The sequence below is a fragment of the Macaca fascicularis genome, chromosome 14 (assembly GCF_037993035.2).
Source record: "Macaca fascicularis isolate 582-1 chromosome 14, T2T-MFA8v1.1".
Classification (NCBI taxonomy): Eukaryota; Metazoa; Chordata; class Mammalia; order Primates; family Cercopithecidae; genus Macaca; species Macaca fascicularis.
In genome coordinates, this window is record NC_088388.1 from 132,812,704 (window position 1) to 132,827,256 (window position 14,553).

A 14,553-nucleotide genomic window follows, 5' to 3' on the forward strand; every position below is an offset into this window, starting at 1 on the left:
TCAGTGGTTAAACCCTTGTAATCCCAAAGCTTTGCTCATGTTTTACAGATGAAGACACTGAGACATGAGGGGGTTGAGTGACTGTCTCAAGTATCCCAGGTCCAGATAGAACGCAGCCACCCCCTTGCACTCCTCTGGGCAGCAGTGGCCAGGCAGGGTCCTTGCCGTGCCTCTGTCCCACCTCTCCTGGCCCCGCGTCCACTGCTGGCTCCCTCCCGGGCCCTCTTCTACCGCTGGCCAGCTGGCCCCCTGCCTCTGGGGACACACAGGTTTCTTCCCAGCTGTGCCCCAGGCAGGCCTCTGTGCTGTAGCTGCACACCCGGCTGGCGGCCGAGACTTCCCTGCCCTTGTTCATCAGAGCTAGTGTGACCTTATACTTCCTTCTCCAAACCAGGATGCTTTTGAAAATGCGATGAGCTGATACAATAATGGATCAACAGCAGGTCTGCTCTGGGTGCAGTGGGTGGTGGGTTCTCTAACCAGGGCCCACTGCCACCCGCGTGCAGGCACCGGCTGTGGGAGCCAGAGCCATTGCAGGCTGGATGGCTTCTCTGTTTTGCTCCCTCCCTTGGGAGGCCTCACTGCAGCCTTCATGAGCTGATGACCCCAGAACGGCTCCTCTCGCCTACATGACGGGGGCCAAGGGTTCTCACTTGCTCCTGTTCAGAGGCTTCCCCACATCCCTGCCCACCTCCGGCCTCACCTCACCCGTTGGAGGCAGGCGGGGTAGAACCAGCAGTGCACAACATTCCAGCTCTATGAAGAGACCACGCCAGGATTTGGGTCCTGCCCTTGGACCTGGTTCCAGCAAAATGCTCTTAACACACCAACGAACCTGCTCCAGGTCTGAGACTCCCCAGCCAGCCAGCAACGTATGCACCATAGGAGAGGCCTGTGGTTTGCTCAGGACCCCCACGGGTGGAGTGCTGCCTCCAATGGGTGCACACCCACCACAGGGCGCCTGCTCAGCGGGGGGCCAGGCCCGTAGGGCCCCAGAGGGTGAGGCACGTTCTGCTACCCAGTGAACGGCAGGGCCCAGGGGCAAACCGTCGAAGCTGCTACTGCTAACAGCACTGACCTCCCCTTTTGCCAGGTTGCCCAGCAGTGGCAGAGGGCAGTCCAGAACCCAGAGAGGCTGTGATGCCCCAGAATCCTGGACCCTGGAAGCTACTAGAATCCCGGACCCTGGAAGCTAGGAGGGGTGTGGCCCTCGCCGCATCTGACCCTCTCTACAGCCGAGGTTGCGCTGGTCGGGATGCTGGGTGGTGGCTGCAGCGAGGGTCTCCCATGATGGGGCTGGATGAGTGCGCCCGTCCATAGCACGGAGCCTGGCACAGGTCATGGTGACTGACTTGGTACCTGCTGGAGCCCAGCACGGCCTGGACATAAGCAAGCCAGGTGACCAGGTGGGTCTAGCCCTGGAACTGAGTGTCCAGGCTTGAGTTAGCTGAAACAGCCCTGCAGAGCCTCTCAGGCTGTGAGTAAGGTGGGGACGTCCCAGAAGAAGGATGTGAGCAGCCCGCCTGCCCCCACGGTACTGCCCTTCCTGTTGTCATGCTGCCCTAGGCTGCGTAGTTTCCCTTGGTGCTATTGTCTCTGTGGTCCTGGGTGAGGTGCTGGCAAGGGGAGACTCTTCTGGGCTCTGTGCCTTTGGCATTCCCTCTCCTCCTCTGCAGCCTTCCCCGGCCCTGCCCCTGCCCTGGTCTGCTCACTCAAGGTGGCCGCACTGTGGGACTTCCCGCCCCGGGCCCTGCCTTTGGCTCGCCGGTTTTCACATCTGTCCCCTAGCCCCGGGCCAGAAGCTCCTCTGGGGCACCTGGCCTTACTCACCTCCGCATTCCCACACCAGGGCCCAGAGCCCAACCCAAAGTAGGTGCTGCACCAACATCCCTGTGACTCAGTTTCCTCATCTTTAACTCTCACAGGGCTACTTTCAGATCAAAGGAGGGCATCAGTGGAAAACATCTAGCACCAGGCCTGGCACACAGTTGGCACTATGAATGTTAGATCATATAAAACATGGTGGTTAATATAACCGCCACCACCACCTTGTTTTAAGATTCAGCGGATGGCTAGCCATGAGCAGGAGAATGAAACTGGACCCCTGCCTCTCGCCATATATGAAAATTAACTCAAGATGGACCAAAGATTTAAATGTTGGAAGACTTCAAACTATCTAAGAATCCCAAAGAAACCCTAAGGAACACCATTTTGGACATTTTGGGAAAATTCTTACGGCTAAGTTCTCAAAAGCAACTGCAATACAAACAAAAATTGACAAGTGGGACCTAATTAAACTAAAGAGCTTCTGCACCACAAAAGAAACTCTCAACAGAGTCAACAGACAACCCACAGATTCGCATCCAACAAAGGTCTACTATCCACAACCTATAAGGAATTTAGAGAATTTAAATGCAAAAAACAAATACCCACATTAAAAAGTGGGCAAAACACATGAACAAGCACTTCTCAAAAGAAGACGTACAAGTGGCCAACAAATATAAAAAAATGCTCAACATCACTGATCACGAGAGAGATGCAAATCAAAATCACAATGAGACACCATATAAGGGAACACTTCTACATTGTTGGTGGGAATGTAAATTAGTTCAGCCACTGTGGAACGCAGTTTCTCAAAGAACTTAAAACATTTGACCCAGCAATCCCATTATTGAGTGTCTTCCCAAAGGAATATAAGTCGTTTTACCACAAAGACACATACACTCATATGTTTACTGCAGCACTATTCGTAATAGGGAACTGATGGAACCAACCTTGGTGCCCAGCAGCAGTAGACTGGATGAAGAAGATGTGGTACACACACGCCATGGAATACTACGTAGTCATAAAGAAGAAATAAATAATGGTTTTTTGCAGCGACAGGGTTGCAGCTGGGGGCAATTATCCTAAGTGAAGTAACACAGGAACAGAAAACCAAATACTGCTCACTTATAAATGAGAGCTAAGCATTGGGTACTCTTGGACATAGAGATGGGAACAACAGACACCGCGGCGTCCTGGAGGGAGGAAGAAGGGAGAGGGGCAAGGGCTGAAAAGCTACCTATTGGTTACTGTGCTCAGTACCTGGGTAAGAGGATCAGTCATGCCCCAAATCTCAGCATCACACCATATACCCGGGGAACAGACCTGCACATGTACCACTGAATCTAAAATAAATGCTGAAATTATAAAAAATAAAAAAACCCAAATGCCCACACTAAAAAGTGGGCAAAACACTGAATCCAAGTGCCTGGGAGAGGAAGGGCAGAGGAAAGAGGCACCTGGGCTCCTTCCTATGGCTCAGTGGTGACCGGCCTTCGGGCAGCCTCTGCAGCACATTCCTCTTTCCCCAGCACGAGGCGGCGCTGCGGCTTGGACTCAGTGGAAACTGGGCACGCCAGCACGCAGCTGTGACAACAGAGTGTGGCCTGGGGAGGGCAGCCTGGCCACTGTGGGAAGGCGGTGCCCCTGGAACCTGGCGCCGTGGCCCCGGCTCCCTCTGTTCCTGCTGGGAGCACGCGCCCCCGCACAGGTGGGCCAGGCGACAAGGCACTTTCTCATGCATTTTCCTGCTGTAGTCTGGGTGCAGCCACCTGAGATGAGGTGGGCACCCATCCCGTCACCCTGCGTTTTCAGGTGGGGAGACTGAGGTTTGGAACTGACACACTGAGCTAGTGCAAGTAGTGGGGACGCCCCAGTGCACGGCTGCTGCTTCCCTCCTGCCACCCTGCCCAGTCTGCTCCTGTGTCTCTGCTCAGCTTCCCAGAAAGGCACTCAGGAAGGACCAGTGATTTCAGAGACTCCCCATCCCTCTTCTCTTCTCCTGCCTCCAGAGCTGTCCTGTCAGAGAACGGACTTGTCAGTGGGGGTCTAGGGCCAGCGAGCCCGGGGCACTGTCACTCCCTGCCCCTTCTCCCCAGGATGCAGGCTCAGGCCCCTGGGGCACTTTACTTTCACCACCTCCCACTTCCAGGGCTCCCCCACCTCCCTCTGTTACACCTGCCCTGCCCCTAAGGTCCCTCCCTCCTCTGGGGTGTCAGCTAACCCCACTGCCTGGAGAAGAAACAATTAACATAAAATGTTGAACTGGGCCGGGCGCAGTGACTCATGCCTGTAATCCCAGCACTTTGGGAGGCCAAGGTGGGTGGATCACTTGAGGTCAGGAGTTCGAGACCAACCTGGCCAACACAGTGAAACCCTGTCTCTACGAAAAATACAAAAATTAGCCGGGCGTGCTGGCGGGAGCCTGTAATCCCAGCCACTGGGGAGGCTGAGGCAGGAGAATAACTTGAGCCCGGGAGGTGGAGTTTGCAGTGAGCTGAGATTGCATCACTGCACTCCAGCCTGGGCAACAGAGTGAGACTCTGTTTCAAAAAAAAAAAAAAAAAGTCGAAGGGGCTTGGGTAGGGGACTTGCCCCGAGCACACGTGTGAACCAGCGTGGGCAGCGAGTGCCTCCCACAGCAGTGGGGGTGTGGTGTGATGAGTGCAGCGGTCCTCGGTGCCCCCGACAGCAGCGTGTGCTGATACTACCTCTGGGTTTCCCACACGCCTATCACACAGTGAGCACCAGGGCGGCTATGGATCCACGGTCCACCACAACATGCAGCCCGAACACCGCCCAGGCACAGGCTCAAGACAGTCCTCCACATGCCTGGGGGAGGGGATCTCCAGGCTCTGCTGGGCTCTTGTCCCCAGGTAGACTCTAGGAGTACCCGGCCGATTTCCTTCTCGGGGTCCCGGGAAGGCAGCAGGGATGAGAGCAGGAGGCAGGCATTCCTTCACGCCGGCACGTTTGCCTGGGACACGCTTCCCTCCCTCACAGTCCCTCCACTTGCTGAGCTGTTTGGCCCCCAGGACCAGGCCAGGTGCACTCAGCCCTGGGGCTTCACACTCGGGGCTGGACACTGCAGGGTGCCTGGGCAGCCCTGGATGCAGGAAGGGAGCCCCAGAGGCCAGACCAGATGCCAGCTAGAATGGGGTGCTTTCCTTCTTGATGTTCGCATGACACTGGGACATAGCTTCCCTCTGGGCAGAAGTATTTGCTGGGTGGCCCCTCTGCTCAGACATCTCCTGAGTGGGAAGGGCAAGTGGGGAGAATTCCCATTTATTGAGCTTTTGCTCCATAGCCTGGCATCAAATAACCTGTTGACCAGATGACTGGATAAAGAAAATAAAGAAAATGAGGAATACGTGTGCAATGGAATGTTATTCAGCCTTAAAAAGTAAGAACATTTTAACACATGCCCTGACATGGATGAACCTTGAGGACACTACGCTAAGTGAAATAAGCCAGTCACAAAAGCACAAATATCACAGGATTCAATTTCTACGAGGTATCTGGAGTAGTAAAATTCATAGAGAGACAGAAACTAGGATGGTGGCTTCTGGGACCTGGGACGCTGGGGAGAATGGGAGTCATTTAACGAGTACATAGTTTCTAATGGCCAAGATGAGAAAGATCTGGAGCTCTGTTTCACAACAACGTAAATACACTCAGCACTAGTGAACTGTGCACTGAAAATGGTTAAGATGGTAAGTTTTACGTTGTGTGTTTTTTTAAATCACAATGAAAACGAGCCTGTCGTTCATCCAGAACATCTGTTTAGACAGAGTCAAGGACGGCACACCCCTCGGGGCCTGCACCCTGGGCTTCAGTGAGCATTCATGGTTGGGTTGGGTGTCTGTGATTTCAAGCATGCACCTTCCTGGGAATTATGGGGCGATAGGCACCAGGCATGCCAGCGAGAGGCCCCCCTCCAAGGCTCCAGGTACGACACCGGGAGGAGTGTGCAAACCCCACTGACAGCCTGCAACTGCCTCGCTGTCCTCAGGCCTGGGGAGCCGCAGAGACACAGCGCTGGAGCACTTGTTCTGAGAGAGAGATTTATGTGTGGGAGAAGAAGTCAGTATCGACAAGGGATGAGTTAGGAGAGTAATACTTCAGCTTCCGTTCAGAAACTCTCTGACCGTGAGGCCAGTAGCTCGCCTGGAGGCTGTACTTCAGCCCAGGCAGGCTGGCAGAGCTGGGCCTGTGTCGGTCAGTTGCAGCGTGGGTGCAACTGACCAGTCCCTTGGCCTCCCTGGGCTCAGTGTCCTCCCCATGCCACAAGCGGCCGACTCTCCCACTCTGAGGTCTGTGGAGGAGGGAAGAGGAGGGAAGAAGGGCTGGGGCAGGCAAGCAGGGTAGGGGGGTGTTGATATTGTTGATCTGCACCTACAGCCTGTCAGCAACCACGGAGGTGGCATTTGCCACAGCCCTGCTCAGTGGGACCCAGCACTGCACTTCTTGGGGGTCAGGACTTATCTTCAAGGGTGTGAGAGCAGTGGTGATGTCCTTAGGCTTCGGAAGACACCCCCAAGGGGACTCCCCATCTGCTACGGGGACCCAGAGGGCTTCGGGCCCGGGCTAGGTAGGCACCAGGCAGCCCCAAACCCAGGTCTGAAGCTACGGAGGGTCCGCTGATGGTCACCCGCCTGGTGAGATCCTTTGGTCAGGGAGCGTGGACACACTCTGGCAGGCTGGCAACTCATGGGTTTCATGAAAGTTTGTATTTTTAATTTGCTGTCTGTGGCCTTAAGGAGCTGACCTTCCCCAGGGCTGTCAGGGATAGCTGAGGTTGGTTTTCCTGGGCCCAGCCGTCTGAGGGAGCAGAGAGGAGGTGAGGGGCCCTGGGAGTCTCAGCGTTGTGCCCCGACCCCAGGGGAGGCAGCCCCCAGCCCCCACACATCTGTCTGCCAACGACCTGCCTGGGAGGGCACTGGAGCCCGCAGCCTCTGTCTTGTGTGAAATTGCTCTGTGGTCCTGACAGGAGCAGGGCTGCTCTGGGTGTCTGCCCCTCATCTGTGAAAAGAAGGGAGTAGCCCAGGGTTGCAGAATCCTGCTTCTGGGAGAAGGCTGGCAGCCAGGTAGCCGGGGGTGCCAGCTCCTGCCCCTCTGGCCAGCCCTCACCTTCCACCCCGGTGGCTTGGCGGGCAGGCTCCTCCCTCCAGCCTCCGGCTTGGGTCGCTCTGTGGAAGTGATTCTTCCAGGTGAGGAAACGCTCGTGCAGCCCTGCCCCTCCTGCCTTAGATGAGGAAACTGAGGCCCACCAGTGTCTGTGGCACAGTGAGCTGCAGACACAGCTGGGACCAGCACCTGGGGGGCTCCTGGCAGCACAGTCGGCTGGCCTCTAAGACCTGCAGGCTCTGCTCCCGCCGCTTCCCTCCACTGAGCCCACAACGGCCTCTGGGCTCTCTTGCCCTCCAGACGAGGGAAGGGTGAGCCCAGGCAGGGGCCCCTCGAATCCCTTCTTCCATCCCTGCTCGGCATGGTGCTGGCTGGTGGCAGCTAACCATGCCTCCTTTGCTGCTCTTATTTTGAAAGTATGGGGGCTTAGCAGATGCTTTTTAGTGACAAAACAGAATTTCAGTTGCGCTCACCTCCAAAAAGCATCAGCCGCTCTATCTGGCTGCGTCTGCATAACGTGAGGATGCTTCCTCATCTCATTCTAGCTCCCAGGGGTGTGTGGTCAGGAATAACCCCATCCTAGGGGACGAGGTGGAGGCTCAGGAAGGTCAGAGAGGTCGCAAGGCCTCGTGCTGATCGGGTGGGGTGGGGGGGCGGCCTGGCAGAGTGGGCTTCTCAATAAGCGTTTAAGCGAATTGTTAAATAAATGAATAATAAAAATGGCTTTCTATTTTCAAATAAAAAATAAAAAAGCTCTTGCTGTTGCATGCTCTGATTAGCATGATTAACTGTAATGACTCATTTCCTCCTCAGAAACATCCTATTATTACCCTCATTTTAAAATCGAGAAGTCTGAGGCACAGAGAGGTTAAGCAATGTCCTGAGGCCACACAGCTACTAAGTGGCAGAACCAGGATCTGAATCCAGCCAGTAGGGCCTTGTACTTAGCCACCTGGCGAAACACCTGTGCGGGTTCAGGTCCACAACACTCTGCCCACTAGAACTTTCCGTGCTGCCAGGGACGTTCTGTATCTGTGCCGCCCAAGATGGCAGCCTCTGGCCACATGTGGCTGTTGTGCACTTGGAATGTGGCTGGTGGGACTGAGGAGCTGCTCAGGGTGAGGAGGGATGCGGGAAGCAGCCCCCCATGCCCAGTATTGGGCTCTAACAGTTTCTGAACAAGAGCCAACTGAGTAGCCCAGAGTTCAAACAGAGACTCATGGCTTCAGAGGCCAGATTGCTCACCTGCCTTAGAAAGAGGAAGCAAGATGGGCAGAGGGGAAGGAGAGGACTCCGGCCCACACAGCCAGCCAGACAGGACGGGCAGAGCCAGGCCTCCAACTACAGTGCCACTGGCACTCCCCACACCACGCCTTCACATCTCCACGCCCCCGTCCCACTTGGTCTTCTTCCTGTGAGCAGAGAGCTGGCTCACATTTCCCACGTATGAGAAGAGAGAGCTCCTGCCATGGCTCTGAAGACTGAGCCGTGGAATCCACAGCCCCCGGGCGAGGTTAGTCCTCAAATCCAGTCAACTCTTGATCCAGACTCACACTCTCCACTTTTGGGCTTATCAGTGGCAAAGCCTTAATCCCTGCCAGGCACTTGGCGCGGAGGCTGCCTCCTGCCCTGCTGTCAGCTGGTGTGTGCGCAGGGAACGCAGGCTCATTTTAATATTGGCTGGAGCTAAACCTCATTAGAAAAGTAAATTTGCTGTAGCTGCAAAAAAAAAAAAAAAAAAAAAAAAAAAAAAAAAAAAAGGAACCCACGTAACCCTTCCAAAGCTAAACAGAAAACACCAGATTTGGATTTTTGGATTATTTGATGTTTTACGTTCCCAGCACCTGGTGCAGAGCCTCCCACACAGTAGGTGCTTGGTCACTGTTGGTGCAAGTGAACTGAATTTTCGGGGATCTCTGACCACCCTATCACCTTTCAGCATGGATAAGAAGGGCTCACAGACCTGAAATTTCTGTGTCAAGAGTTTTTTTTTTTTTTTTTAGACCATTTGCTGATAAATTGGAAGGATTATATTTAACAGTAATTAGACAAGCAAATATTATTTTGTGTTTGGCGAGGACGAACTCTGAGCCAAGGCATGCTCTGGGTTCTTTGGGTCGGGATAAAGAAGGGTAGGTCCAGCCCAGAGTGTGGAGGTGTGACGACTCAAGTGGGTGAGGAGGGAGGTGGGACAGCCTGCACCAATTCCAGCGGGATTGGCTCCAGGACTGGCCTGACACTGCTACTCCAAATTCTAGAGCCATCCTCATCCTGGAAGAAAGGGGGTGAGAGTGTATAAAACACATAGATTAAATTAAAATTCATCTAGTATTTCTTCTGAAAACTGGTGAGATGACAGTTTCCCGATTTATAGATTGTCAGGAAGCCGGGGCTTAGAGAGCTCTCAAAGTCTACTCGGCTAGCCACAGATGGAGCTGAGACTGGACCTCAGACAGCCTGGCCAAAGGCCTGTCCCCACTGCACTTCTTCCATGTCCCCTGGCTAGTCTTCAGTAGGGTCCACAAAGGTCTTTTTGCCTGGAGGCATGGGGAGTGGGGGTGCATGACTTCTCTTCTCCTGAGTGCCAGGTTTCCCCAGACCCCACATCCTTCCCCACTGCCCTGCATTCCAGGACCAGGAGGGCTGGGGCAGGGGCCAGAAGATGGAGAGGAACCCTCAGCACTGGGAGATAATCAGGGGCAAAGGGTGTCCCTGAAAATCCCTGCAAGCTCTTGATGTGCTTGACCTCAGAGCCTGTCCTCCCTCTGCCTTTGGGCTTCTGTCTAAAAGACCCTTAACATTCATCAGAGCCACAGGAAAGCACCTTCCTCAGAAGAATGTCCAACTGCTCCAGTGAGGGGCCTCCAGCAGGGGTGGACAATTGCTGAGGTCGATGTCGGGGAACATGGAGAGGCCCCCAGCCCACCCCAACTCACCACTCAGCCCACCCTGACTTCTGCCTGTGTGCCTCCCTCTGCCATCTGCCAGTGTGCCTCTGTGCCTTTGTCCCTTGTCTCACTGCGTCTTTCTCTGCCTGTGTCAGGCTCTCTCAGAATCCTTCTCCTCCTGAGCCCCTTCCTCTCCTCCTCTCCATTCTCATCAGAGAGGAGCCCTCATCCCTCTCTTTCAGACACAATGGAGCACCATGCTCCCATCCATTAGCCTTTCAGTCAGCACATCCTCTTCCCCATTTCACACTCCCAGCTCCCGGCCTGCCTCATCACCCTACGCTACACAACTAGGAAAAGTACATCTTACTGGGTCTCAGGGGTAAGGACCCCTGAGAAACCACTAAGAGAACCTTCAGGTCTCTCCGGAAGCCTAAGCCGGGGAACTGGGCTTGCCCCAGGGCATCCTCCTGTGAAGCTCCTTGGTCTCTGCAGCTGATCTCCTCAGTGATTTACCTGCCCCCTGCTTCTGGTGGAACAGTGAGTACCTGCCCAACCAGAAACCTACACACACATACTCAACGCCGCGTCTGCAAGCCTTCAGCTCGCCTGGACCTGGAGTGATCCCCAAGCACCCTGGGGTCAGGCACAGAAACGGGAACAGCAAGCTCCCGGCTCCAGTGCGGACTGGGGCACAGATGCATTAACTCTCCCAGTCCCACTAACCTTAGCAAGTATTTCTGCTTCCATCAAAAGGGGAAGAGGGAAAGTGTCTCTAAGCTCTGGAACCTTTGGCAGTGCTGGGCATGGACTGGGCAGAATGAGAAAGGGCCTTCACCCCACGGCAAGACAGGGAACGCTTGGTGTTTGGTCCAGTAAGGCCATTAATGGTCACTAACTGAGCAGGCTCTAGGAGGAAATGTCTCAATCTCGGTAGTGGCTACCAGCAGAGGTAAGGAGACATAATCACAGAAGACAAATGTTAGAAAACCCTAGAACAACAGTCCCGTACAGCCACATGCCCCATGGCCCTAGTAACCTAGGGAGTGGTGTGCCTCCCATTTCTACACAAACACATCCAGCCACCGCACAGTGCTAGGCCCTAGGATGTCCATACCCCAACATTTTCAACAGTGCATACTACACAGCCCGAGCTGTAGGCCTCATTGGAACCCCGCTCACTGGTGCCCATGCACTGGGCTAGCAACTGTCAGTAAAGGTCCCCTTCCTGTACGCTAGAAATCTCCGGAGTCCTTCAGCTCCAGCTTCTGCAAGAATCCATGCAGCTAGGCCTGGCTGGGGGAGAAAGGGGACAGGGAGGTTGGCCAAGGCTCCCATGTGTGTGCATGTGGGGGTGGTTCTTGACCTTAGCTGCTTGGTACGGGGCTGTCACCTCCTCTCCCTGGCACTGTCGGACCCGGTGGCTTCCTTCTCTATTTCCTGCCTCAACTGAGCCTCCTTTTTCTGGAAGTTGTGTGCTCTGACTTTGGAGGGATTGGGACCTCAGACCTGAGCCCAGGCGCAGATGGGAGGGTGGTGAATTGGTCGCGCCTCCTTCCTCCTTGCTACACCGAAGGTCCCAAGGGCCCTTTGCCACCCTTGCCACCCCTGGGTCCCTCAGCATGCCCCGCAGAGCTCGGGCCCCCTCAGGAGAGTTAACTCGGCAGTGCCCGGGAGCCAGAGAGCGATCCAGAGAGGGCTGCTGGGCATCAGGGGTGGGGAGGTGGGGGACGACTGACCCCTGACTCCTCATCCGGCCACCAGAAACCACCTACTGAGGGGGCCGGGGCTGACGGCTGAGAGCCCGGGCCAATTGTTAGAAGCTGCTGAGAACCAGCTCTTCCCCTAATTCCGGCCGACGAGGGCAGGCGGTGCCGGGTTTTGTTTCGCAGCCCCTCGGCAGCAGCGCCTCCCGGCCGAGCTCGGTTCTCGGCCCCCTCTCCAGCTGCCCCCGGCGCGCGCAGCGCACACACACCCCAGCGCGCGCCCGGGAGGACATGGCGTGGGCGCCGATGGGGACGCAGAACGGGGCTCTGTGCGCGGCGGGGCGCCCGCGGGGGCGCGGGGAGCACTGACCTGCGGCGACGAATCCGGAGCGTCCCTGGTGCGGTCCATCGCGGGCGACGGCCCTACGCCCCGGCCCCGGCGCCCCGAGGCTGCTGCCCTGGGCCGCGCGCGGTTCCCTCCCCGGGGACTCTCGGGCTCCGGGCCCGCGGGGGCCACTTCATAGCCGCGGGGTCCGCGCACCCGCCCGCCCTCCCGCAGCCCCGCCCGGCCCCGCCGCCCCGGCCCGGCTCGTTCTGGGCTCCGCGAGGCGGCGGCCGAAGGCTGGGAGCGCGCGGGAGGGAGGGCGCGGGAGGGAGCGGGGGGCGGGAGCGGGGGGCGGGGGGCGGGAGCGGGAGGGGAGGGGGGAGCGGGGAGGGCGCCGCGGGGAGCAGGCGCGGGGGGCGAGCGGGGCGCGGGGCCGGAGCCGAGCAGACCGGGACGGCGCACAGTCCCTCGGTGGTGGCGGATGCGCCGGTGCCTCCGCGGCTCTGCCAGCGCCTCCCGCCCCGCCCCCACCCGCTCTCCGCCCCCGCCCCGCCCCCGCCCCGAGCCCGCGCCAGCGCCGGCGGGACCCGAGCTGCTAATGGTCGGTACCAACCTCGCCAGCCGAGGCGGGGGCGCGGGGAGGGAGGCCGGCGAGGGACCCCCCAGGGGATTGGTATCACCTCCCCAGCGCCCCCTCCCGCCCCCGGCACCGTCCCCCGGGAGGCGGCTCCGGCTGCAGGCGCCGAGCAGGGGTGGCGGGCAGGGGCCGAGCGCACCCCCAGATCTCGGCTCTCGAGAGTTAAAGCTCGGCCCCCGCTGCACCCCCATTCCTCCCCGCCTCCATCCTGGCTGCTCCTGGCGCCCAGCTTGGCAGCCTCTCTCAAAGGGTGATTGTTTCCGGCCGGGCTGCTGCAGGAGGGTGGGGGGACGGCTCTCCGGGACCGAGAGGCCGAGCTGGGGCGCCGTGGGGCATGCGGCTCCCTCGTTGGCTTCAGGCACCCCAGATGGGAGGTGGCTGTTGGGGGCGGACGGTGCCGTGCCAGGGTACGGGGTGCTGCTGTGGGGTGGTCGCGGGGGTCCTCGGGAGGCGGCATAGGGCGGCCCCATCTGTGGGCCCTGCTGCCCCGTGGAAGGGCACCTCGAGCTGCCGCGCGTCGGCTTCACCCCAACCTCCCCTTCTGGGCCAGGGCACCGGGCCTTGCAGAGAGAGGGCCGGGAAGCCTGCGTGGGCGGACAGGCGCGGGGAGGCCGGGGGCGGCGGCTCTCCAGGAATTTCCCGGGGCTCTGCCGCGGCGTGTTGGTGGGCGGGGGACGGAGGCCGGTGAGTGGGCGCGCGCTTGGACGTGTGTGGGTGCCCTGGTAGGGTGGCCTGAAGCCCTCTATGGAGCTATAGATTCCAGATACTCCTTCAGTTTGCCGGAGACTTTGAAGCCATCCTTGCACTCATTTTAGAGGTTGGCATCTCCCGGTGCTCTTGGACACCTGTGTTCAGGCCACACCCGCTGTGTCCTCTTCACAACCCCAGGAGAAGGCCAACTCCCATGGCGCGGTTCGCGGCGGGACCAGGGACTGTTGATACTTTCTCTAGGGTCGCCCTCCTTCCCGGGAAACCAGTTCCAGTCCCACTGCTAGGCACTGCTTAACCAGAGCTGTGCCCCGTACTATGGGCTGGGGCTGAGGACCAGGGGCCCCTTTTCCATCGGCTTTTCTGCCCTGTCAGGACCAAGCCGGGCCCTGCTCTCCCCACTGAGGACGTGCAGGAGGGGAGGGAGCAGAGGCTCCAGAATCAGCCACTTTGGTCAAGACCTTGAGGGGAGGAAGGCACCTCACCGTGCACCTCATGCCACAGACATGTGGAAGTGCCGTTAATGACTGTCTCCAGGGATAGCTGCTCCTCCTTGTCACGCGCTCCTTCACTGTGCTTTAACCGCCCTCTTTGCCGGCCAGAAACTTCCTCTGAATCTGACCTGAGTACCCTCTGCGGCAGTGCGGGAGCATTTCCCCTTCTCTTAACGCGTGGAATCCCAGCCAGCCCTGCTCGGCCTTCTTCTGCCCCTACGAGCACCCTCTCTCTTAGACTCTGCTAAGAGGCATTTCCTGTCTGTGTTCTCTGGTATTTTCCTAGTCTCCATACTCTGCTCCTCCTTAGACTCCACACCAGCTGAAGGTAGGGGAAGGGTAGGTGCAGAAGCCGCATGGGCAGGGGCACCAGAGAGCACCGAGGAGGGGCCAGGCCGTTCGGGAGGGCACGTTGTCTCCCTCCTCTGCTGAGCCAGCCAGCCGTAGTCACCCAATCACCAAATGGGATTTGTCATGAAATGACCATGAAGATTGTCTCATTCCAGACCCTCATGTTACCAACAGGGAAACACACCCACCGGGGTGGGCTCAAGAGAGCTCAGGGACATGGTGACTGGGTTTCCGGCCAGTTCTGAAGGCACTAGCAAAAGGCTTCACCTCAGGGCCGGTTTCTGTAGTGAAACGGGGGGTTGGACTAAGTGGGCTGTGGTCCGACTGGTCCTGCTGGGCTGTGGCTCAGATCTGCCATCTGCAGGGATTCCCGGCTTTACCTCAGCATTCTGGCAGGAACGATTGTGACCATATAGCCGCTTTCTAGGGACCTGTCTTGCATCTTAGTCCCAGGCTCTGTTTACAGAATTTTTAATATTAATTTTTAGAGCCAATT

At 57.6% G+C, this 14,553-nt stretch overlaps 1 protein-coding gene and 1 long non-coding RNA gene across 9 annotated transcripts in view; one reads left to right on the plus strand and one right to left on the minus strand.

Annotated features, from left to right (window-relative positions):
• B3GAT1 (beta-1,3-glucuronyltransferase 1) overlaps positions 1 to 12,989 on the minus strand; it is a 33,318-nt gene extending 20,329 nt beyond the window's left edge. For 2 of the 8 annotated variants that reach the window (XM_074015712.1, XM_045370724.3), the window contains exon 1: positions 12,481 to 12,641. Coding sequence is in view for 2 of the 8 variants with exons in the window: in XM_074015714.1 (XP_073871815.1) it covers positions 11,913 to 12,974 (1,062 nt within the window). In the remaining 6 variants the exon portion in view is untranslated. Of the gene's footprint in view, positions 1 to 11,912 lie in introns of all 8 variants that reach the window. The other 6 variants (XM_005580225.5, XM_005580227.5, XM_045370726.3 and 3 more) reach the window with 3 other exon arrangements.
• LOC123568666 (uncharacterized) overlaps positions 12,286 to 14,553 on the plus strand; it is a 54,244-nt gene continuing 51,976 nt past the window's right edge. Inside the window, exon 1 of the long non-coding RNA XR_006692071.3 lies at positions 12,286 to 12,468. This is a non-coding gene — a long non-coding RNA (uncharacterized lncRNA). The remainder of the gene's footprint in view (positions 12,469 to 14,553) is intronic.